Source organism: Neltuma alba, unplaced genomic scaffold (assembly GCF_004799145.2).
Source record: "Neltuma alba isolate B1F8T4 unplaced genomic scaffold, ASM479914v2 tig00011422_pilon, whole genome shotgun sequence".
Taxonomy (NCBI): Eukaryota; Viridiplantae; Streptophyta; class Magnoliopsida; order Fabales; family Fabaceae; genus Neltuma; species Neltuma alba.
The window spans coordinates 201,271-226,928 of NW_021636106.1; the positions used below are offsets into that span (position 1 = coordinate 201,271).

The following is a 25,658-nucleotide window of genomic DNA, read 5'->3' on the forward strand; positions in this document are numbered from 1 at the left end:
CGGGAGAGAAGAAAAGGAAGCACTTTCTATGTGAGCCAAGCCGTACATGGAAACGGCAATGGTGGCAAGCTTCGCAGCCAGAAGAAGCCTCTGGTGTATCCTCCTAAATCGCGCCCACTACTTTTCAACGGTCTCCAGTTCTATTGACCCCTTTGATACAAAATTATCCCAGCAATCTCAGTACAGGAAAGAGATTTCACTTGCCAACCTCTTCCAAAGGTATGGGTTCCCACCATCACAAATTCAAGGATTTCTCGCAAAGAATCGTTTCCTCTTGAATTCCAATTTACAAGAGTTAGAAAAGTGTCTTTCTACTCTATTATCATTCAGGATTCCGCAAAACTCCTTCATTTCTTTGGTACGCGATTGTCCTGGGATATTGGAACACCAGTTTCTCAAGAAATGGGAAGCATGTTTCTCACAACTGCGCGTTTTGACCCCTTCCCCACTTATGATCAGAAATTTCTTGCAATACTTTAGGAGGTATCACCTAGACCCTGGTGAACTTTCAAAAAGCATTGAGATCTTGAGGGGTTTAGGCTTCACGCATGGTGCTATAGCTCGGGTTTTCGAGGACTTCCCTACTGTGGTCGTGATGCCTGAGGGAGAAATTCTTTCTATAATTGAATTTCTCACGGAAATTGGGATTCCCAGGGACAAGGTTGATCGAGTCATAAGTTTGCATCCTAGAGTTTTGGGACTTGGGATCAAAGACCGGTTGAAACCGTTGCTCTGTGAGTTGAGCGATTTGGGATTTTCTGATGATGAGATTATAAAGGAGATAATTAGGGAGCCCAAGATTCTGGGAATGGAACTAGGGGAATTTTCACGGTGTTTAAAATTGCTCAAGACTTTAGAATGTAGAGAACCTATCAAAGAGAAGATTTTCAGAGAGGGTATACTGAGAGCCGGTTTTGAAGTAAAATTGAGAGTGGATTGCTTGTGTAGTCATGGTTTAATCCGCAGAGATGCTTTCAAGGTCTTGTGGAAAGAACCGAGGTTGATTACTTATGACTTGGAGAACATTGAAAAGAAGATTGACTTTTTAGTACACAGGATGGAATATAGTGTGGATTGTTTACCTGACGTTCCAGAATATTTGGGTGTGAATTTCGAAAAGCAGATTGTGCCTCGACACAATGTGATGGAGTATTTGAAAGCAAAAGGTGCAATTGACTTTGAGGTGAGATTGAAGGACTTGATTAAGCCAAGTAGACTTAGATTTTACAATCTATATGTCAAACCCTACCCAGAATGTGAAAAATTGTATGGGAGATTTTCAGGAAATGTTGAAGTTAAAAGCAAGCATCCAACGGGACTCTGGAAAATCTTTAAACCAAAAAAGTTCCCTGAAACCAACGAAGATGTGAAGAACATGAAGTCCTTTATGGAGGGAGTGGTGTAGTGGATGACACTGTTGATATTGATCCCTCTTTCCTCATGTAGTTGATTGCTTGCTTTTCCTTGGGAAGACTTGTTTGTTCCTGAAGCTGCCGCTTCTTGTACTGTTCAAAGTTGATCGACTTGCTAGATCCATCATGTCCTGTATTGGTTGAGAGCGTTGTTGTGATCCCTGCCTCCATTTCGCCTGCCGAAAAAAGGCCGCGCTTTGAACATCTGCTCATGCAAGGAACTTAAACGGTATGTTGAGGCGATTGAGATGCCAGCAAAAAGACATCATAAAAGAGTAAGCTGAAGAAGCTACAGATGACACTCAGGTGGGTCTGAAAGAATCCTTGCACCTTGCTGCTTGCGTACTCTGCCTCCTCTTTATTCCGAAGAGCTGGACGATAAAACCGTGCCTGTCAATTACCCCCTCCCATTTGTACGTTTACATCTCTGACTTTTTTCTGTCCTTGTTTGCAGGAAACTTAATCCGACGTTCATATTTCGGTGACGTTCATTTTTTCTTGGCGGATCATGTTGGGAACGCGTGGAGATATATAGTGGATAAGAACAGTAACAGCAGGAGAGAGCTCCACGAATTGTTCTTTGGATGCAACTGAAATTCTTTGATTAGATCCTCATTATCTATATATAGAATTAAATGTTTACATGTCATTTGGAAATGTAATTTATTTTTTAAACTCCCTTTAACATTCAGAAAATTATTTAGTTGCATGAAGCTAGTTAAGACCGAAGAAATCCCTAAGCAGCGCTGGGTTGTGCGTGCCGCCTGGGTACATGTGCGTGCGTATGTGTGTGTATATACGTATGTATATGAAGAATTCAATTCAAGGGCCAAATTTGTACTCCGGTTTAAAATATGAGTTAAATTTTATTTAAACTTTATTTATTATGTTTATCAAGAAACTAAATAAAATCAATTTAAAACAATAAATGTGCAAGGTATATATTTGTTTTTCTTAAAATAATTTTATTAATGAAGAGAATCAATAAAAAATGTAATAAATGAATTAACGATAAGAGAGAATACATGATAGTAAAATTAAAAAAATATCATTAAATATTTGGATAAAATTGAATATTATCTTATTAAAAAAAAACCAACCTTTTAAAGAAAATTTAGCTTATATTTTAAACCGGAGGGAGTACTATTTAAAGTCTTCTTAACATAAAAATATTTAATTATAACATACGACACCAACTCTTTAAAATATTTATATATATCATTATATTATATACTAATTTATCAATATATCAAATTAGTTTGAAAAAAAAGATAAATACGTTAAAATAATTTAATAATTTTTTTATAAAAAAATTAGTCAACAAATTAGTCAACTGGGAGAAGGTAGTTCTTTCCAGTAATGCCTAATAGAGGAAGGCGAAGTAAAATTTTGATCCATCATGGATGGCGTATTCTTCAATTTTCAGTCTCTTTGTACGGCACAGCTGGCCCTCAGCCGATGTTCCATTCAGAGTCAGAATAAGAACCCTAGCAAACAGGACTTTATTTTCTTGATAACATGGAGAGCACATAACGCTTCTGAAAAAGAAAAAAAGTGGTCTTAAAGTTCAATTTGGTGTTAGAATTAATATTCTATTAACTAATAACAGAGTAGTTGGGCATTAAAGTTCCGGCACAAATCATTCTGGAAGAGTTATCGTGTGCCGACTGCCTTGGCGGATTGGATAATATATCAGGATTCGAGAGGCCATCGCAATGAATCATACACAGTCAGCTAAGTGACTAGATTTCAGTTTTTGCTGTTTGTAGTTGTCTTCTGACTAAGGAAGTATAAACACCATTCTTGTTGAGAAGTTCATCGTGGGTGCCACTTTCAACTATTTGACCATCCGAAATAACTGCTACAATACTTGCACTTTTAACAGTAGACAGCCTATGAGCAATAACCAGAACTGTCCTTCCCTTCATCAGAGAATCCATGGCATCCTACAAGGTAGACATCAACATCGTAATTTGTTAACTTCTTGGCTGCAACAAAGGAAAGACAAACAGAATAAAGTCTACATGCTTCATCAGGCTGTGATTTTACCTGTACTAGGTATTCGCTTTCAGCATCCAAGGCACTAGTGGCTTCATCCAGGAGAAGAATTTTTGGGTCCATAAGCAGTGCTCTAGCAATAGCTACTCTTTGCTTTTGTCCTCCCGAAAGCCGAACCCCACGTTCTCCAACATGTGTTTGGTATTTATCTGGGAACTTCGATATAAATTCATGTGCATTGGCCATTTTCTGCATATAAATCCATATTCAATGAGGGAACAAGGTTTCAGAGAATAGGGTATATTTGATAAAAGATGATATTGAATCTTACAGCCGCATTTTCTATGTCAACAAGATTAACTTTGCCATCAAGTCCATAGGCTATGTTCTCCCCTATAGAACAGTTGAAAAGGATAGGTTCCTGACTCACTATACTGATCTGCAAATCAAAAGGCAATCTCCATTATTTTTAAGCTCATCATCATCACATAGATATTAGAGATTGGATGATTTTTAGTGTGAGCTTCTTAAATCTAATGTATTGTGCCTTCTGAAACATTTATGAAATTTACAAAAGCATGGTACTGCGTCAATAATTTAAGTTGGTAAAGGTTTGTCCACAGCACATAAATATGTTATATTCAAGACTATATGGTCTGAAATGCAATGATCTGCCAAGTTCATATGAATGTGTACTGACCATAAGGAAGATGTAGACGTGTCTCCCATGAGGGAACAACACATTGCCTACTTACCAATCGTTGGTCCCTGTTCGGGAGTAATTAAAATAAACACATTTTCTAATAATTAACTCTCAGCTCAAGCAACCAAATAACAATAGTAAGATACCTTTTTGTGTAGATGCTCATGTGATATTTCTACCAGAGGAACCCCATTCAGCAGGATCTTTCCCTTGGTTGGGTCATAAAATCTTTCAATCAAGTTAGCTATAGTAGTCTGCAGTAAACAAGAAATAAATCCATGCGCTTAATTTTTCCTCTGTCAACTTCATAGAATACTCCTTTTCTACGCTTCAATCCACAGCATTTCAGTGAACATGGTTGTTGGTCCATATAAAACATGTTACTCGACCTTGTGGAGTCACGTGCTGTGAATTAAAACACACACAAGGAGGGAGGGGGAGGAAAGAGAAGAGCTGAAGAAATGGTAAGAACTATACCTTTCCACCACCGCTAGGACCAACTAGAGCAACCTTTGAGCCAGGCTGCAGTTTCAATGTGATTCCCTACAGATGGCATAATGCGGTAAAATTTGTTATTTACTTTACCATTCAATTTGGATGATATATATGACCCCAGAACACAAAACTACAGAAGCAGGTACCTTGAGTATTGTATGACTTGGACGTGATGGATAGGCAAACCAAACATCATCTAGTTCCACTTCACCATCTTGGCCACTACAGTAATAGACAATTTAGTCTTATTTCTCAGTGCTCAATTAAGTATTTTTGAAGAAGCCTTTCCTCTTATACATCACAAATCCAACCTAAAGTGAAGAATTTTCAATATATGAGCATGATTTTTTGTTTTTTTGAATACATAGGAAGGTAAAGCCTTAGTAAGGGAAAGGAAAAAAGAACATGATTCTGAAGTTCACATAGATAAACATGGAGAGAACAAAAGAGACGTTCCTGAGTCCTGTATTGTCACCCAACATTGTGCCATGGCTGTCTGTTTATTTAATAAAGTTCCATTTAGCAAAACACGGTCAATGGAGATGTTAAAAATTGCAAATCTGCTCACACAAAGAGCTATAGAATACTTTTGAAATGGCATAGCCAGTTTTGGATGCGGTGATAGGTTAAGAGGAAAGTGTGACTATATCATCGTCAATCCCAACTAAAATTTTAGTACAAGAATCCAAAAGGAAAGCCCCTTGGTTTTGGCATTCTAAAACCAGGCGTGTTTGAGGAGAGCAAAAAAGGTTGAGGGGAGGGGGAAAATCTGTGGAAAAGACAAAATTCAGTAGATCGAGGAAACTAACCCCAAAGGACACTTGTTTCCTGACTTAGGCATGGAAGAGACTCGATCCAGAAGTTGAAACACCCGTCTGCTAGCACCTGCAGCTTTCATTGCTACTGTATACAATGATGACAGACCAGATACAGCAGACCCCACTACAAGATTGAGACAGTCAAATATAATCTGTGTCAGTTCAAACGCAGCAGATTAGAATGCCACTGGAAATAAATTAATGCACAATTAGACTAGTACATTGATCAACTAGAGACTATAACATCTGTAGATGATAAAAACTTTCACTTGATGATGTGTAGTGATATCGTTCACATGTAGGTAGTAAAAATTTTTTGGCCAACAAAATAGACATTAGAACTCACCTGTTAAACTATAAAGAATGAAAGATGTAAGGTCACCCGCAGACATGGAACCCTTGATTGTCAAGTTAGCTCCATATATAACAACTACAATAACGGACAGTGTAGATGCTGCATTGAGGCCTCCAGAGAAGAGTCCAACCACTTTCTGTGCATCACCAAGGCACAAGAAGCCCAATGGTTCAGATTGGGAAAGGCTAATAGATGCATATATATTCAAGCACACCGATCAAAATAGAACATGGGCAACTCACAGCCTGTTTAAGTCCAAGCTTAAGTGTTTCTTCAACTTTCTCAGAATATCGTGCTATTTCATGTTCTTCTTGGGCAAAAGATCTCACCGTTCTTATAGCGCCAAAGGATTCCTAATTAACAATCGTACGCAAAATTAATATCAGATAAAAATCTCAGACTCAGCTTTAACTTCCCATAAAATTTACAATTTTTAATAGAATAGACATGCCTCAGCGATCGAAGAAGCTACTGCTGCTGCAGCTTGAGTTTTGTGAGAAAGTTCACGCAAGAACCGGCCAAATTTACGAACAGCAACAGAAATAGCAGGTACAACAGCCAAAGCCAATACTAGATGATTTTGCCAAAAGAAAAATTAGGATGAATGTAGAGAAAATATATGACAGCATGCCTCCATGTGACATTGTGCTTGTGTGCAGTTATTTAAACAAGCATCAATTTACAAGCACGTACAAGTTAACTTCCATGATGTTGCCAACATGAAAGAGAGACCGATAAAGGCAGTTGATAAGTTTCTTAAGGCCTCAGAGAGATTGGTAGTTGCGGCGTTCTTTATTATCTGTGTATCTTCAGATAGCCTGCTTAGAAGCTCTCCAGTTCTAGTAACATCGTAGAAGGCTATCTCCTGCAAATTCATCATGCAGAATAAGCAACACTATGTTCTAAAGCATTCACAAAAAAAGACAAAAAATATTATCTTCTGAGGCGAGGGAAAACAGACCCTCCAAAGTTCAATGTTCTACGCTCCAAATGACCATATATAACATAAACAAGGAGAAGCAATGAAGATTTATCAATGAGAATGTTGGCTTACTTGGTGTACAAGATGACTAAACAATCTTTTTCTCAACCGTGCAACAACCCTTTCGCTGGCAGAAGAGAAAAGCCATGCTCGCAGTGCCGTGGAAACTGAACTGAAAATTTGAGAAAATTTAGAGAACCACTCGGGTTATCAGAAAATAAATATGGTGGATCAAAAACCATAGTTACATCCAGGTCCACCTAATCAAACACAAGATCAAACAGGCAGTGCTCAAGCAAGGATCATACCCCACAACAACAATCAGAGAGATAGATAGTATGGTGCTCTTGACAGCATCCAGAGCTTTAGCTTTCTCCTCAGGGGTTGAAATATTTCCCGAAACAATGTCAATTATCTTCCCACCAAATTTTGGCTGAAGCAGGAAGAAAACAATTCCGCGTTCATTAGAATCTTGGTTTATAAGGATCTGGCCAGCAAATATACATACATACATACCCACACACACACAAACACATATATAACAGGATTTTGAATTTTGCAGAGGCGCAGAAGCCATTGGAAATGATACATACAATTAAGATGCTTGAAGTGGATGCAACCAACAGAGCCACTGTCGCAAGTATCAACTTCCCAGCATCAGGCTTCGCCTGTACTTAATAACAATAAAATGTAAGACTTAAAAAGCCTAGAAATTTTAATGATAACAAAATACTGCCACCAAACCATCCAAAAAAACTCCTGCTAAAAGGATGCCCACTTACAAGTGAAAGCACTCGACAGAATCCCACATTTGCAGCCTGATAATTTTAAGCATAAAATTAGCAATTATGCTAAGAGATACTAAGGAGAGGTTTCAACGAAGTATGAAAAATGATTACCGGTAGAGCGTCACCATGTTCAAGGTCATTCAGCTGATCAGCTGAGGCATCATCTCTCTTTCTTCCTTCCTGTACATAGGGGAAATATAGGTATATTAGGATAAAAGCAATTTTCAAAGTCTGTATAAAATATTTCTCAAAATTGTTTCATTAAACACTGGTTGGTCACTAATAGGATTATCATTATCTTTTTCAAAAATGAAGAGTAAGCCAATAAGCCATCCATTAAACATCTTGTGCAGTTAGTATCGTTTCCATGATGGAAATAACCATGACTGGGGCGTAGCAGTGCTCAGACAAGAATGCCATGCAGAAAACAGTAAGTTCCCATGGACTGGGGGAGATGATTCCTCAGAACACAAGAAATCAAATTCAAATTAAAGCTGAAAACCAAAAGACTCTTGTTCTTAAAGTCCAGAGTTGGAAATGAAACACAGACATAGAAGCATCCGATGGACACCGAACTTCTTCGTTTCAAAACATCTACAGTTGCATTTCCAGGATCAAAACAAAGGACTTAAAACAGAGAGATAAAACTGTAATCATCCAAAGTACCAAACTTCAAGGAAATTAGTAACTTTCACAATTAACAGGTAAAAAGCATATTCCAACGATAATCACGCAAGCCCCACAAGCCATAAAACCGGAAAGCAGGCACAGAAATCTACTTATTAACTCACAAATCAAAATCTGGGCATTATTGACGGCAACCGAAATACCCAAACGAGGAAGAACGGAAATATGAGAGAAAAGAAGCATCCCTGACTTACCCCGTTTTCCAAGAGGGGAGCTCTTTCACTTCTGGTCTCCCGCATCGTCGACTCGGCCAGCAAAACAACTATTGCTATGATGCTATATACTATACATGTCGGTCGTGAAATATACACGAAATTATTTTATTGCTCAAACTGAAAGGGGAAGAGGCCAAATATGAAATATCAGCCAGAACCACGAGTGATCACATATGGCTCAGTCATGAACTCATACCCAAAAGAGGTGCCGAGAAGTCAACAAGGGAAATTCCGGCTTCGGTTGAACCTGTACGTCATACTTAATATTGCAGAGAATTAACTTTATAAAAAATAAAAAATAAAGTTGGAACAAATTTTGTCCACGCAAATTTCGGAATTTAAAAATGAGACCCGGGGCTCGATGCGCGTGGCTTATAACTACTACAAGATAAAATATTTGATGGGCATTCTATGGGCAAAACCTCATGAGTTTTTGCCCTTGTCATAAGCGGTGAGGGAAAGTTACTATATGGTGATAACGACATATACAACTTTTACAAGTTCTTGTTCTTGATGGTCATAAATAATAATACTAATGGTCATGAGGAGTTTGGAACAGACAAAGAGAAAGACGCCAGCAGCATCGTCATCTTCAGTCGAATGAGCAACTTTTGCAGGCTTGTTTGTTTGCTTTGATTCGTTAACGTGTGGTCCTTGGAGTCATATGCATTTTGATTCCCACCTACAATAGTTATTACTGTACCATCTTCCAAATTATCTTTATTGATCGTACGTATTCCCAATTAAAAGAAAACCATAATTGAGTAAAATCAAAATATATTTATTAATAATAACCAACTTAACCAATTTTTTAATATCTCTAAATTAATTATCTAATTTTTATATTTTATTAATGTTAGTGCCTATTTCGTTAAGTAGTGAGAACTCAAATAAACCCGTTTAAATCAAAATAAATGATTACAAAGCATTTTTATCCTGTTTGTATAATTTTATGAAATCTCGATAAATCGTAATTTTACTCTTCCACCGCATTTTTAGAATAAGTATCAAGGAGTAGCTTATGCATTTGAAGGATCCTGATCAATTTTTATCAACTAAATTTTTTTCAATTTACCTCCACACACTTTTCTGAAAATCTCTCCCCAAATAATTATATTTTAATAATATTTATTAAATTCATGCCTTTTGATAATTATATATCCATAAATAATTTTAATAAATAAAAACCAAACATAATCATAATTTTTAAAGTCACTTGTAAAAAAAATATTTAAATATAAATCATAATTAACCATGATAATCTAAAATGACGGTGCATTTAAAATTCACTGTCCCTTTGTCAGTATTAAGGCGTGAGGAGGGCCTGAGAGGGGCTTCCGAATGCACTCGATCAAGGCCCACCGTATATGCTATCTTCGTTTTTGATGCTGCTTTGATTTTAAAATATTGAGTAATTTTGAAAAAATTGATAAATATAAAAAATAAGTCTTATATTGTTCACAAAAAAAAAGGGTCTTATATTTAGAATCAAAATTAACTCAACAACTGGGTCTTATATTAAGGACCCATTTAACTAATTTGATTAGATTAAGGATAAGTTAGTTAATTCTAAAAAATGTGACACGTTTTTTCTAAAACACCATAATCATCTTTCTTAATACCCCTCTCCCTCTTCTACTTGATTATGGTTAAGAGAGTATCCATAGTGATAATTTAGAGAAAATTGATAAATATGAGAAATGGGTCTTATATTTATGACCAAAACCAACTTAATAATTGGGTTCTATATTAAGAATCGGAGGAGTATTTAATATGAGATAATGGTTTAAAAATCAGATAATTTCCAGAAAAAACTTAAATATCCAAATATTTGGACATAATAAATCCGTTTGTGAGTGTTTCTGTTTTTGTCAGTTTTATTTTTTGGGGGAAACAAGGGCTTGCTTGCAGATGAAGCGGGGCAAGAATAAGAAGAAAGTTAGTGGGCCTCTTGTTAAAATTTAGCAAGTTTTAGCCCAACATACCCGAAAGTCCAATCCTATGCTTTATCTATGTGATCAACAACGGAAAATTTTGGCGGCCCTGTGGGCCGGCCTATGAGGTATTAACAACAAAAAGAGAGCTTTTATTTTATTTATTTATTTATTTGCATCATAACCATGATCATATAAAGTATCTAGTGTGCATATTACTAAACCGGGCTCAATCATTGTCGATCGTAATTAAAAGGGGAGTAAGATCATTTTACCAAATTCTAAAATCACATTTTGGCATAAGATCTTGTCTAACGTTTTGTGATTTTGAGAGATTGATTTGAGTTTTGACTAATTCACGGTATCAGACTGTCTCTTTCCCTTTTTGAACCAAGTAATTTTTAAAATAAAAAAGTACTACATCTATTTTCTAATATAAAAATTAGTTTAATTTTTAATTTGATTTTAAATATAAGACTTCTATCTATTCTATCTCTCATATTTATTTATTTTTTTTAAAATAGTTACACATGTTAAAAATTCGATCAAATTGTAGTTCTAATTAATATACGTGATTAGTAAGTATATTTTAAAGAAAACAATACCTATTATTATAAATAATTAATTTAATCAACTATCTCAACCTACTCAAATTAATCAACTCCTGTATCAATCACTGGAGCTACAGTATTATCATAAGGAGGTTTCCCGCGAATAAGTGGTTAGTTAGTTAATATGGGTATTATTTTTCATATGAAGTGCTGACTCCGTATCAATGTTTCGGAAGGGAATGCTCAGTTAAGTGATTACGGCAAGATTCGTTTTCCGAGTATTGAGTATTCCATTTTTCCCATTTTCTCAAAATCTGGCTTTTAATGCGGCGGTGGAAATTTCGTGACCAGAGGAGTTGAGAAGCGACTTTCTGTCTGCTTCATGCCTTTCAAGTTTTTCGAGACTTTCGATTTGAAATTTGCATTATTTCATATATTAATAATAATAACTAGTAATTCATTCAAATGCTTATCTTGGTTCGCAATGGTGTTTTGCTTTGTTGCAAGGACAGTGAACAAGATGACTGATTGGACTTAATTAATATACAACAATGAAATGGGATGTCATTAGCTGGACTCCAGATGGCTACGTTGTAAGCAATAAAACTTTTTAAATATGATAAAGTGCCAGGAATCAGTGATATGATGCTAATTGTGCACATGTTATGTTCTTGTTAGAGGACCTAGAACAGAAAAAGAATTGATATCAATGTAAAATATAAAATCTACAGTATCCGTGTAATGTGCGAGAACCCAACTAGTCTGACCTAAACAATATCCTTATTTTAACAGGCTTCACTAGTTATTATTCTTTGATGTTGTACGTTGCTATTCTGTTACTTGCTATCATCTCCCATATTTTTCTGCTTTCCTAGCATTTTGAATCCTTCTTGTTTGGTTGTGCAGGCCGTTGTTTCAATGTACAGCTTTCAACAGTATTAGCGTGGAGGTGGGCGAAAGAGGAAGTTATTTGGAACATGATGGGAGGCCAAACCACAGAGCAAGGAGATTGCTCAAGGTTCAAAGGGAACATCCCACGATGCTGTAAGAAGGATCCTACAGTGGTGGATTTATTGCCAGGAACTCCTTACAATCAACAGATTGCAAATTGTTGCAGAGGAGGAGTACTAAATTCATGGGCTCAGGACCCAGCCACTTCAGTTAGTTCATTTCAGCTAAGTGTAGGTTCTGCAGGAAAATCTAACCAAACCGTCAAATTGCCCAAAAATTTCACCCTCAGGGCACCAGGTCCAGGATATACTTGTGGTCCTGCAAAGAAAGTGAAACCAACGAAATTTATTACTAATGACAAGAGGAGAACCACTCAAGCATTGAGTAAGTAACTTTCCAAAGAGCTTTGTCTTGGAAATTCACAGATACTTGTGTCCTAAACTTTGTTGATGAAAGTCAAACATAAATATGCGCATATAAGCGCTTGAATGCCGCATTTCCAATTGTTATCAATGGCAGTATTCTCTTTGGTGATAAAATGGAATTAACTTCTCAGTAAACAAATATGTTATGGAACTAGCTTGAAATATTGTTCGTGTTTTTGACATTGATCAGAAGAGTTCTAAGCCGGAAAGGCAAATTTGTTCGTTCCAACACAGCCCGCATCTTGTGTGGCATTGACCTGGAATATTACCTGCACATACTCTCAATTCCTAGCTCAAAAGACACCAACTTGTTGCGTGTCTCTCTCATCTTTCTATAACGAGACAATAGTACACTGCCCAGCTTGTGCCTGTGGCTGCCGAAACAGAACAGACGCTGGGAGCTGCGTGGAGTAAGAAATTGGTTTAATCTTTTTTCAGAAACTTGATAATTCCTTTTCATGTTTCCATGCTGCATTTTCTAAGTAAACTTCATCACCCCTTCCCTTCTCGGATTTCATCTTGCAGCCGAGATCATCCAATATTAGCTTCAGTTGTATCGCCTCCAGGAAAAGCCGTCAACTCACCTCCTTTGGTTCAGTGTACCAGCCATACGTGCCCAATTCGAGTGCATTAGCGTGTGAGGGTCAACTATAAAGAGTACTGGAGAGTGAAAGTCACAATCACAAATTTCAATCACAGGATGAACTATACACAGTGGAACCTTGTGGCGCAGCATCCAAATTTTGATAATTTGACCCAAATTTTCAGCTTTAATTACAAGCCATTAGCACCTTATGAGGGATTAAGTAGGTGGCATCCTTCCTAATTATAAATCTTGTTGAGATAGCAATCCACTGCTTTATATAACTGTTGTGGTATCTAATTTTGCAGACGATATTGGCATGATGTGGGGAGTTAAATTCTACAACGATTTGCTTACTTCAGCTGGACCGCTTGGGAATGTGCAAAGTGAGCTCTTGCTTTGAAAGGACAAGTTCACTTTCACATTTGACAAGGGATGGGCTTTCCCATGAAGGATTTATTTCAATGGGGATAATTGCGTCATGCCACCTCCAGATTCCTACCCATGGTTGCCAAATGCAAGTTCAAAACTTGTTTCGTCTCTTCTTTCTCCAATCTTAGCTATCCTACCTTCCCTGGTGATCATATTGACTCCTGCATAAAGAATCATGTCTATAGATAAGTAAAGGTTCGACTATTCTGGAATATTCGATGATTCTCAGGTGCTCTGGGTTATCAGAACTAAAGGCAAATCTGTTGCCCAGAATGCATTGAAGCTGCAACTGAAACAGTAGAAAGTGACGTATGACTGTTCTGTGACTTCCATGTTCACATTCATAGCCGATCCACTGTATAATTGTCCAGATTATAAGCTCGAATTAACGTAGATTGTTGGCATTATATTGTAAATGCAAGTAGAACTTATACTGAATTTATTTAAGATTGGCCCTGTTTGGAGTCGATCGCATTCTCCGGTCCCCAAAATCCATTAGTCTTGTATTTCGAAGAAAAATTATATCATGCAAACATACACTTGGCAGAGATACTTCATAGTATGTAACTCAAAGTCATGGGAGATTCTAACTTACAACTCAAATAAATCCGTTCGATCAAAATCAAAACCATCCGTCTTACATATTTCAGCTAAATTGTCCCACTCTACTGTGTCAATGTACAACTGTCATCACCATATGAAAAAATATGCTAAAAGCCACATAGATTGCCACGAATGAAACACTTGTTGGTAGTTTATCAGCGGAATTTGGCAAGGTAGGGTACGAGTCTGGAGGCGGTAGCATGCACTCGTCACCATTGAAGTAGACCTTCCTGGGAAACGCCCATCCCTGCTTGAGTGTGAAAGTGTTCTTGTCCTTCTTCATAAGCACCTCAGACTGAACATTCCCTAGAGGCCCAGCTTGCATCAACATGTCATTGTAGTATTTCAAGCCGTAGAACATGCCTGTGTCATCTGCATATTTACGGAGTCAACATGAACTTAGTTACAGAAACCTTTTTCATGGGGCTTTAACACAGAAAAGGACACAATTATTAAAAGAAATTTACTTATGGATTCATAAGGAAGAACTGGCTTGTATTGAAAGCTAAAAACTTGGGTGACATTGTTGAGGTTGGGATGCTGTGCAACAAGAGTCCATTGACTATAGTTATTTCGATAGTCGAAGTTAATGATCGCGATCTTGGCTCTCCAATAATCATGATAGTTGAATTTCACATGCCAGTGAACCCTAACACGGCACATGTGGTGTGTGCATTGTAACAATGGCGGGTTATTGACCTTCTTGAGGGTGTTTTTTTCATCTTCTTGCGGTATCTTTGAGCCGCTCCTATGAAAAAGGTAAAAATTACTTTCAATATGAACCAAATGAAGCATGTATTATAGAGATCTTCAGGCTTGAGGATCCCACTAATTACTAGCTTTAAGGCACATTCATTTTGAAAGCAGCATCAGGTTCTTGATTCACAGATTGCAAAGACTAGATGAAGCTTGAAGATGACTTACGTGACGCAGGTATCATTATTCTGACAACCACAAGCACAGGGTGGGCAAGGTGTGATTTTATCACTGTAGAAAGATGAGAAAGAAACACAGCAACTCGGGTTCTTGGAGGCAAGAAACTGGGAATAAGTACATGTGGCATTCCAGGACACTGCATTGGAACCAGGAACAAGAAGCATCAATGACAATGACTCCACGATAACATGTAATATGACCCTTCATGACAAACAGAAGCAGATATTGGATGAACATATGCTTACTCAGGGCTTGAGTTTTGCGCCTATGATCATCTGAGGCGATGACAGTGGATGGAACAACCTTGGCAGGGCCACATGAGTATCCCGGTCCTGGTCCTAGAAGCTTGAAGTTCCTGGGGAGTTTCACAGTCTTGTTGGAAGTGCCAGATTGGCCGACGGCAATCTGAAAAGCTGAGAATGCAGCCGTAGGTTCTTGTCCCCAAGATGTTAGGACACCCCCCTTGCAGCAGTTTTGATACTGCATATTGTAAGGAGCCCCTGGAAGCAAATCCACCACTTGAGGATTTCTCTTGCAACTATGTGGAATTTTTAACTTAAACTTAGAACAATCTCCTTGTTCTGTAGCCTGTGCTCCCATCATTGTCCATATTATCTCTTTTTTCGCCCATGTCCACCCTAATGTCCATCCTGGGTTCATGATATTACGGTACAACTGAAAGTTGAATATCGTCACTGTAGCCTGACAAGATTCAACCAAAACATTGCTCAGTCGCGAATAACTAGGAACCTTATTGGGTGATTAATTTGTTCTTTCTGAAATTCAACGTGCAAAATTTGGGAATCAGAGAGATGTTTCAAATCTGTTTTCCTCATACGCTATTAGGAATATTTGTCTTAAGAAACATGAATATACTACACAAAACGTGTTTGTGTTTTGGACAGGTATCCAACGAAATAAATTCTGTTTCTGGAGGACTGGTGCTTCATAATTTTATTCAAGTCAGAATTGATCATATAACTGAAAGTTACCAAATATCCATCTGAAGTCCAGGACATAATATCCCATCTTATGGTCACGTTCCCAGTTGGATCCAAAGGATCATATGCCACTGCAAACACAAGAACAACGACAACAAGAGATTAGGATGAATCCAAGAACAATCAACGTATTCTCAAAACACAGAAAATTCATTTCGTACCCGCCGGCGAGATTACAACAAAACACAGAGCAATTAAGGCGACGAGCTTCAGCTCTTTAACGTTATCAAATCCCATGGCTTAGAGTTTAGAAAAGAACCAGTTCCGATGTGGGAGGCCATGTACTGCAACCTCTTCGTTTTTAAAACAAGAGGATCCAGGTGAAGTTTGAGGTAGTAGTAGTTGTAAGGTCCTTGTGATATCATATTCATTTGAAGCATTCTGTCTCCATCTCTCGCATCATTTCGCATCTTCATAATCAGTTTTATCTCTCCCCTTCAGTATCAACGAGTTCGATCGAACGAAGCTTCCGTAATGAAGGATGGAGAAGCTGGTGGGGTATTTTCAGTGATGAGTTTGATTGCTAAAGCTCAAACATTTGTCATTGGAAGGTGATCGAGCTAGCTCAAAGAAGACAAGCTCTCTATTTCTCTTGTTTAATTTTTTCACAGTTGTTCTGACACGATTTATGATTCATGAACATGCATGTGATTACGTGAATATTAATATTTAATATTGAAATATGATAAAATTCAAAACGGTGGACTCGATGAGAATTGTCTGCAAGCAGTTAAAAATGTAATATTATTGAATTATACAATTTATTCACGCGCTGTATTTTTTTTTCTTTTTTATAAAAAAAGGCAGCGGCATTCTTGGGCTTCTCACAGTAATGAATTTAAGTCACCGCATTCTGTTTATGGAATAGCTAATTAATTAATTAATTAATTAAAAAATATCAGCATGATGATGTGATTTATGGAGATTTACATAGGGAATAATTAAATCATTTCTTGTCAGTACGTCAGCAAGATTAAGATGCGGCAGTCCTGTTAATGAATCTGCCTAGTCTGGCCTTTTTTTTTTTTGATGGAAACCTAGTCTGGCCTTTATTGCATATCATTCTCAACTAATTCTCACGTGTTAAAAATAAGTTTTAAATAACTAATTTATGAAAAATAAAAAAAATAGTTAAAATTAGGTGAAAACAATAAATATGTTAGAAATATAATTTTATTTCTAAATATATCCTTATAATAAGTAAAAAAAAAAAGATAAAAGATAGTATGTGGAGAAATGTGACAAGAGAGTATGACAAAAAAGAAAAAATAAATAATTAAAAGCAAAAATGGTAAAAATGAATTAATTGTTTATACAAGTACTAAATTGAAGCTTATAGAATGGATCATACCCTTCTCTAAATTCGAAACTTATAAATAGAACTAGAGAAAGTAACAGTTAAAACATTAAATATGTCCAAAATTTATAGTTTTTCCCAAAACTGCCCCTAACTTAAATTTATAACTTTATGTGCCCTTAAGGCTCCACACTTACAACAATTGCACAATAAAGCAGCTATCAAGGCAACTTGCTCTTTCCATAATTCCTTTAGCTTGGAATAATAGTTTGAGACAAACAAATTTTCTTTTTGAAATGAGTTGATTTCTTTATAAATTGCAAAAATTCTCGAACCAGTCACATTATCAAATCTTTCTTTCAATCATTCCATACAAGGTGGGCATCTTGATAGAATACCACCCAATTAGCTAGGCCCTTGAAGAGGGAACTCAAGACCTAAGAAAGCACCATTGCGTTGCATCATTCCCATTGATCTTGTATCTGATGATCTTGAAATTTTTTTTGTGCAAGATCTGTTAATAAACCCAAACTTCTGTTTTCCTATTATTACGATTCGCGTTGCTTTACTCCATATAATATAATTCTCACTCCTAGTAAGAACTTGCGAAATAATAGTTGTTCTCGGTATATTGGATGGATAAAGGTATGGAGAGTGCATGAATGTCAATCCAGCTGCCAGTGAATCACTTGAGTTGCTCTCTGTCATGCGAAAATCATCTCTACATTGCAATTTTTGCATTAGAATCTCATAGTCATTCGATTTTGGGTTCTTCTTCAAACACAATGTTTCCGCGCCCTTCTCAAATCTTCTTAAACATAATAACCTTGTTGTGCCCTAATATTCTAAAATGAATCTCATAATTATTGTATCAGGCTACTAAAACTGGCTCTGATACCATGTTAACATCTGCGCAGGAAAGGTTGAGAAAATCAAAACTTTCTTATTTCATGATAAAATGATAATGGGTTCTATAAGACAGAGTACTCAAGGTCTATATTTATAATGTGAATACAAACACAAACATATGTGTTTTAAGCCAAAGCCCAATACTTGTAACTAAATTAACACGGATACAAAACAATACAGAATATATTTCTAACAGTTTAATTCTCCTAACAATAATTTGTTGGCCTAACATAATGTCATTTATTTTGTTCATAACTTTCCTACCCACGAGAGCAAAAACAAGCCTCCTAACCAATAAGTCGAGACAAAGAAAGATACATATTTAACTTCAAAAATGCATACAAAAGAAAAAATTAAAATGGTATCAGGAGTAATAAAAATCTAACTGATTTCTGTACAGTACAATTATAAATAGAATTAAAAAAAAAAGTAGAAACATCCTAATAGAAAATAGAAAATAAGCACAGCAAATAAGCTCTTGCATTAAACATCGGCTTCCGTTGAGGACTCGAAGCCTCCTCAAGGATAGGAGACCTTGGTCTCTCTAGATGCTCCATAAGCAACAGCATTAGCAACCCCATAAAACTAAAGAATACACTTAGGCAACTCTAACAACAATGACTGAATGGCTATATATTAAGTCACATACCATCTTTGATTCATTTTTACAAAGTGTATACTACTATAGTAAATTTATAAAATCATTAATTAAGTTTAAGAAATGATATGATAATCATGATTTAGCAATTAATGTCAGATTAGTTATGAGTAATACATCTAGTTAGCTCATAAAGGTTCTTTTTCAACCTCCATGTTATATTAATTAAAGTCAAATTTAAATAGTAAGATTTGCCTCCTAATGTTGTGTTCAATTTATGAGAGAGTCAATTCTACTTGTCTTTAGCTTCAAGATGCATATAAAGGTATCAAGTAAATAGTAATGTTGTTATTAGAGTTGGCTAAACATGCTAACAACAACACAGCAATAATAATGATTGATTAACTATATATTAAGTCACACACCATGAAAACAATAAATAAGTGAAAATTGGAAAAAAAAATGAACAAATGTATTTCTTGCTAAAAAAAAGCAAATGAAAGGACAAAGATGAAGATGCTAAATAGTTGGGAAAAAAATCAGGGGGCTAGACCCACCTCATTATAAAAATCAAACGATAATTTTAAACCCCGTCTTTTTATTTTCATCATTTGTTTAGATAAGAATTAAATCATAATTTTAAAAGTGATTTTATAATATACAAAGTAAATATATAAAAGAAGTTTTATCGTAATTCATATTAAAGCACTTTTAGCCATGGTAATTATGAATTAATTTTAAATTTATATCAATATGAATACGTGGTTGTTATATAATCATAAATATTAAATAATATGGGTTAGGAGGTGGTTACTAATCCAATGCGTCACATTAATTGGATAACGGTTATCCTAATTCTATGACACTGTGAGGGTAGCCAGTGGTTAGTTTTATTAGTACTCATTAGTCATTAGTCACTCAACGTAGTAGTATATAAGTATATGATACCCGAGTCCCTGTATAATATATTTAGCCTTATCTCTGGTTTCTCTTCCTTCCCTCTCTCTTTCCTTAATTATTTACAATACCATATTAATGGACCTTTGGCTTCGATCATAAACTTATCCATTCGTTGTCGTCTGCGCTGATATTAAAGAAGAATTGTATATACGTTCCCTATAGTAACTATTTAATTTCTATTGCTCATCCATCAATCACTTTAAGGTTGACTGTACCTTCAGGATGGAAGGGGGTATCCCTTCTCTGGTTCAATTGCTTGAATTTGATAATGTAAAATGTAATATTATTGAATCATACGACATATTCACGTGCTGTATTATGTGGTTTATGGAGTTTTACAGAGGAAATAGTTAAATCATTTCTTGTCAGTATGTCATCGAGATCAAGATGTGGCAATCCTGTTAATGAGTCTGCCTAGTGCAATCAGATCTAAAGTAACTGTCTTATAGTTGATAAAGCCAAATTATTTGATCCTTATGTCTTATAAGCAACAGCAAGTATAATTTTTTTTTTCCGGGTGTATATATTTTCTGAGTGAATTGCTGTAAGGTCGCAAAAAATATACAGCTGCTAAAGAATGCATAAACTAAATGAATTTTTCAGATTTATTATTACTAAGAGTTTTTCTCTCTACATATACAAATTAATTTTACCTTTTTTTCTCTCTTTTCAACAATACTTAAATAAAAGTAAAATTATAAAATGATTTTTTTTGACCAAGAATAAAATTATAAAATGATTATCAAATATCTTATAAATGATTCATATTTAATTTACAATAACTACTAAAGTGGCAGCAAGCGAAAGATATAGCAGAGTCATTTATTGTGAGTTTGTCATCAATTAATGAATTTGCCTTTTACAACCTACTAGTAGTCCTACTCTGCCATCTTAAGTTGGTAGAAGGGTTGTTTAAATTAAGCTTAAATTATAATTTTAAAAGTAATTTTATGATATATAAAATATAATATGTAGAGAAATTTATTTTAATTTTTTAAAAAAAATTAAATTTTAAAAGTATTTTTTATCTAATGCCAAACACGCAGCCAAAAATAAATGATGCCCCCAGCCTACCTACGGATGCGCGTCATACCGCCAATGTTGCCATCGAAACCTTCATTTAAAAGTTGCTTGACATTTATTAAATGGCATATCACTCTGATGCTATTTATAATTAAAAAAAATTCTTAAATACAAGGAAAAATAATAAAAAAGACCCTGAAAATAAAAAAAAACATATAAAAATCTATTCACAAAAATTATTGTCAGAATTCATACTAATATTATAATGGATTCCCATTTATAATTTTTCTATTTCGACGGTCTTGTTTTGCGATTTTTATAAGATAATGAGTTTTTTTATTTATTTTTATTGATTTAATAAATGCAAAGAAAGATAAAATTAATCAGTGAGAAAAACATAAATAAATTTTTAATACTTTTTCAATAATAACAAATAAAAAAATTATAAATTTAATGTATTTTTTGGTTTGTTAGTGACTTTGAAATATAAGTAATTTATAAATAAGAAGCTTTTTTTTTTTGTCATCGTATTCGTCTAACCAAAAATTACTCTTGATTTTTTTTGTGCCATCATTGATTTTCATTTTTATTTTTATTTTTTGGGTTTGACTAATGTGTCCTGAATGCAAAATCAACGATCCCATGGCCAATTGACATGAAATTCAACAGAGATGCTTGGTTGGGTGAGGGATTGGGAGAGAGTGCACTAATAATATTCAGTGATGATTCCATTACCCAATTTTTTAATATAAGATCTAATTAGAAAGTTAATATTAATCTTATATATAAAATCTATTTAACATATTCATCAAATTTTTTTAAAATTAATCTTATTGATATTCTCCTAATAATAATCAAGTAGGAGAGAAAAAAAAGAATTAAGAAAAATATTTAGGATATTTTGAAAAAAATATATCACATAAACTAATTTAACTAACATGTTGATCTACTCAAATTAGTTGATTAGATCTTATATTAAGGACTGGTGGAGTATTAATAATGGTATATTTGGTTTTAAGTAAATTCTCTCATGGTGAACACAATTAATCAAAATGAAACCAAATTTTAAGGATGAAAAATTTAAAATCATTTGTTTAAATTTCATCAAATAGAAGGATAAATTTTGGAAAAAAAAATAGTATTATGCTTTTAAATTATATTTTATGTTTAACTTTATGTATAAAACATCCCTATTACCAATGTTTAACATGCCGTCAAATACACGTTCAAAAAAAAAACATGCCGTCAAATAGCGTGTGCTTCCTTATTTGAGGATACAATTGAACATATTTGTTAAATGTAGCCCAAAAGATGACAATTACTCCAAAAAAGTAGACAAAGTAAAATAAAGTCAAATTTCATAAACTAAAATAAGTCCCTGAATTTTTTATTCTTTATTTTATAAATTCTAATAGTACTATTATATAAACATAAAATGTATATATTATTTAATATTAGTTATAAACAATTATTCTAAAGATATTGAATTATTATAATGATTTTAATTTTTCAGCAAAAAATTAATTGTTCTAAAAAATTTTCCTAAATTAATTAATTCTATTACTTTTTTATTACAAATTATTAATTAATTTAATTATTAATATTTTATATTTCAGTATTAATCTATTAATTAAGCTTATATTTAATTAATAAATAAAAATTAAAACTACATGGACCTGATTAAAAATTTAGTGAATTATAAGGACTTAATTAAAAGAAAAATAAATACAAGGACCTAATTAAAAAAACAAAAGTATAAGGACCTAATAAAAAGAAAAAACTATAGGGACCTGATTCAAATTTTGTTGAAATTATAAGGACTTACGGATTATTAATACCCCCAATGTTTAAACATGCCGTCAAATAGCGTGTGCTTCCTTATTTGAGGATACAATTGAACATATTTGTTAAATGTAGCCCAAAAGATGACAATTTACTCCAAAAAAGTAGACAAAGTAAAATAAAGTCAAATTTCATAAACTAAAATAACAGGTTTTAAATTTCAGTAATGAAAACAAAATGGAAGATCAAATTTTAGGAATAAAAATTACTCGTTTAAATTTTAAAGAATAAAATCAAAATGGAATCAAATTTTATACATTAAAGATGATATTAACTTAAAAACATAAATTAAAAAATTAAAATAAATTAAAATATTATTATATTTAAAGTTTGAGAATCGATAGAGTGAAAAAATCATTTCGTTTGAGAGGGGACATTGAAAGAGTGGCCTGGCACCTAGCTGGACTCGTCGGTGCCCCTGCCTCGCGCCGACGCTCATCGCCCCACCTTCCTGTGTTCATGCCCCCACTTGCTCTCGTTTTTAATTTAATTTCACAAATTAAAAAATTATAACCAAAACATTTTATTTTAAAAATAAAAATCTTAAACATATTCTTGTAATTTATTCATCTAGTTCTGTAACACACCCCCCTCTAAATTTCTCCATCAACATGGGGCTTTGTTTCTGTCTCCGGCACCCCCTCTAATAAAGGAGAGTCAAATTGACTATTATATGTGGATTAAAGGCTCCATAATGCTTTATCACTTAAAAAATACTCCTCTCATCCTACTTATAGAATAGAGAGAAGATTTTTTTTTAGTCTTATTGAGAAATTTTTTTATAAAGATATATAATTTTATCTTTTGTTTATTATTGTATTGATTTTGTTTACATGAAGTATGATTATACTCTCCGGTCCTTATTATAAGACCCCATTTGACTTTTTATTTGGTCCTAATTATAAGATCCCAATCCATTTTGTCTTTTATATTTATGCATTTTTTTTCTGCTACTCCCGCCAATCACGTCCCTGTTCTCTCCTGCCCACTTTTAAGTTTTTTTTTTCCACACTCGCCTGCCCGCCCCCTTAGGGTTAAGGCGGTGTTTGGCCATTGCCAAAATTATTTTTTTAAAATATTTTTTATAAATTAAGATAAATTTCTCTACATATTTATTTTGTATATAATAAAATTATTTTTAAAATAATGATTTAATTTCCATTCAAAATACATTCTAAGCTTAGTAATTCTGATTCTAAATATAAAAGTTAATTAAAACTTTAATATTATTATAATTATAAAATTTTAATTTATTTTTTTGTGTAAAAAAATCACTTGGTCTTTCTCTAACGAATTTATTTTGTCTCTCTCTCATTTATTTTTTTTTAAAAAATTCATATAATGATTAGATGTGTTAAAGAGTTTGCATTATAATACATATATTAATGAAAATATTTTAAAAAAGACAATACCTATTTATTACAAATATTTAATTTAAATAAATTTTTCAATATTAGCTGCTATTTATTTTTTAAAGGTTTATATTACTATTATTATTAACTCTTATAATCCAAGTTTTAATTTTTTGATTTTCCTATTTTTTTCTTTTAAAAATAAAATTTTGGATATAAGTTTAACATTAAATATATTAACCAAAATCAAAACTTATATTAAAAATATAAATAAAAAAGCAACTTTTGCATGTGTGAGTCATTCCAACTAAAAAAATTGCCAAATTGGAACATTTTTTATTTATACTTTTAATGGATTTTTGTTTTAATTTTTACATTCACAATGTCATTAACGTTGTTATACTCATATCCAAATTCTTTATAAAATTATAAGGATTCACATTTTGAATTGAATAAGTTATAGGAATAAGAAATTCTGATTTAAAACACTAAAACCAAAATTCATTCAAATTATAAATATCAATCCCATTTTAAATTTGAAGGTTTCTTCAAACCCGACTTTTATTGGTCCCATTTAAGAAATGTCTTGATAGAATTAAAATTATGATTTTAAAAGCATTTTTTACGGTTTTAAAATCTGAAGGCTTGTTTTTATTTTTTCAAACAACAGTAAACTTTTGCATTACTACATTGCATATATAAGTTTTGAATAGTAAATCAAAATTTAAAATTTGAAATAGTAAAAATTCAAGCACGTCTTCTGAAGTCTATGTTTTAATTCAAAAATATAAATCTCTTGTAATCCTTCGTTTAAGGGGTGTTTGGATTGAAATTAAATCATGATTTTTAAAAGTGCTTTTACGATTTACAAAATAAATATATAGAGGAGTTTGTCTCATTTTACGAAAAAAATGTTTCTTAGAAGTATTTTTGAACATTCCCAAACACCCCCTAAATAATTATAATATAATCAACCTTCTAATGAAAGAAGCATTCTTATCCTGTGAATTTAAGAAATTCAATTATACAAACTAAATAATTTATAAGCATTTATTTGAAATGACTTATAAATAGTTTATAAAATGTTTTTTAATTGTGATGTGCGAAATACTTTTATCTTGACTTATATAAATATACTTATTAATCATGAATCCAAATAAGTTGTATATTTAATACTCTTTCGGTTTTTAATATAAGACTCATTTAACTAATTTGATTAGATTAAAAAAGTTAGGTAAGTAGGTTAATTATAAAAAATATGACATGTTTTTTCTAAAATACCACGATCATCTTTCTTAATACCCCATCTTTCTCTTCTACTTGATTATGATTGAAGGAGTATGCAAAGGGATAATTTAGAAAAAATTGATAAATATGAGAAATATGTCTTATATTTAAGATCAAAACCAACTTAATATTGGGTCATATATTAAGGACCGAATAAGTATTTTGCTTGGGGAAGGGAAGCACCCTACTTTATAGCTAAATCTGTGAGAATTTTAGATGTCACTCTCAAGTCCTGCCAAATTGCAAGGACAAGATCCCACTGATTAATTAGAATTTTAGTTCGAAGTCCATGCAAAAATTCCCTTGATCAATGGCCAATTAGTCAAGCTCGTTTGATTATCGAAGCTTTTGTCAAACATTCCCCTTAACTGAAAATTAATTGTATCGTTTTGTTCTACGTAGTAATTTTTGTTTGGCATGGAACAATCCCCATCATAAATTGTTGGGTAAGAAAATGGGTCAGAAAGATAATTTCAAAACAGTTAAAATATACATTTAATTCTTTAATTTTATATAAAATT

The 25,658-nt window shown here is 33.6% G+C and overlaps 3 protein-coding genes and 1 pseudogene across 5 annotated transcripts; 2 read left to right on the plus strand and 2 right to left on the minus strand.

Annotated features, from left to right (window-relative positions):
- LOC114713347 (transcription termination factor MTERF15, mitochondrial) lies at window positions 1-2,255 on the plus strand. 3 transcript variants are annotated; one of them, XM_028897981.1, is made up of 2 exons: window positions 1-1,722; window positions 1,867-2,255. In XM_028897981.1, the coding sequence occupies exon 1, from the start codon at window positions 47-49 to the stop codon at window positions 1,403-1,405; it is 1,359 nt and encodes a 452-aa protein (XP_028753814.1). In that variant the 5' UTR covers window positions 1-46; the 3' UTR covers window positions 1,406-1,722; window positions 1,867-2,255. The 3 variants fall into 3 exon arrangements, with proteins under 3 accessions (XP_028753814.1, XP_028753813.1, XP_028753815.1); XM_028897980.1 differs by having other exon boundaries at window positions 1-1,718; XM_028897982.1 differs by having other exon boundaries at window positions 1-219; window positions 331-2,255.
- Window positions 2,256-2,885: 630 nt separating this feature from the next.
- Window positions 2,886-8,732, minus strand: LOC114713345 (ABC transporter B family member 25). The gene is made up of 18 exons (XM_028897974.1): window positions 8,650-8,732; window positions 8,433-8,570; window positions 7,663-7,731; window positions 7,546-7,581; window positions 7,357-7,431; window positions 7,072-7,196; window positions 6,836-6,935; window positions 6,475-6,646; window positions 6,233-6,351; window positions 6,024-6,134; window positions 5,773-5,917; window positions 5,418-5,550; window positions 4,755-4,830; window positions 4,591-4,656; window positions 4,260-4,367; window positions 3,742-3,849; window positions 3,462-3,659; window positions 2,886-3,358 (listed from the first exon to the last, which is right to left on the minus strand). The coding sequence occupies exons 2-18, from the start codon at window positions 8,475-8,477 to the stop codon at window positions 3,155-3,157; spliced, it is 1,890 nt and encodes a 629-aa protein (XP_028753807.1). The 5' UTR covers window positions 8,478-8,570; window positions 8,650-8,732; the 3' UTR covers window positions 2,886-3,154.
- A 2,742-nt stretch (window positions 8,733-11,474) lies between these two features.
- LOC114713349 (protein COBRA-like) lies at window positions 11,475-13,498 on the plus strand (annotated as a pseudogene).
- A 309-nt stretch (window positions 13,499-13,807) lies between these two features.
- Window positions 13,808-16,129, minus strand: LOC114713348 (COBRA-like protein 4). The gene is made up of 6 exons (XM_028897983.1): window positions 16,031-16,129; window positions 15,861-15,940; window positions 15,114-15,570; window positions 14,857-15,004; window positions 14,400-14,680; window positions 13,808-14,304 (listed from the first exon to the last, which is right to left on the minus strand). The coding sequence occupies exons 1-6, from the start codon at window positions 16,104-16,106 to the stop codon at window positions 14,003-14,005; spliced, it is 1,344 nt and encodes a 447-aa protein (XP_028753816.1). The 5' UTR covers window positions 16,107-16,129; the 3' UTR covers window positions 13,808-14,002.
- Window positions 16,130-25,658: the final 9,529 nt, after the last annotated feature.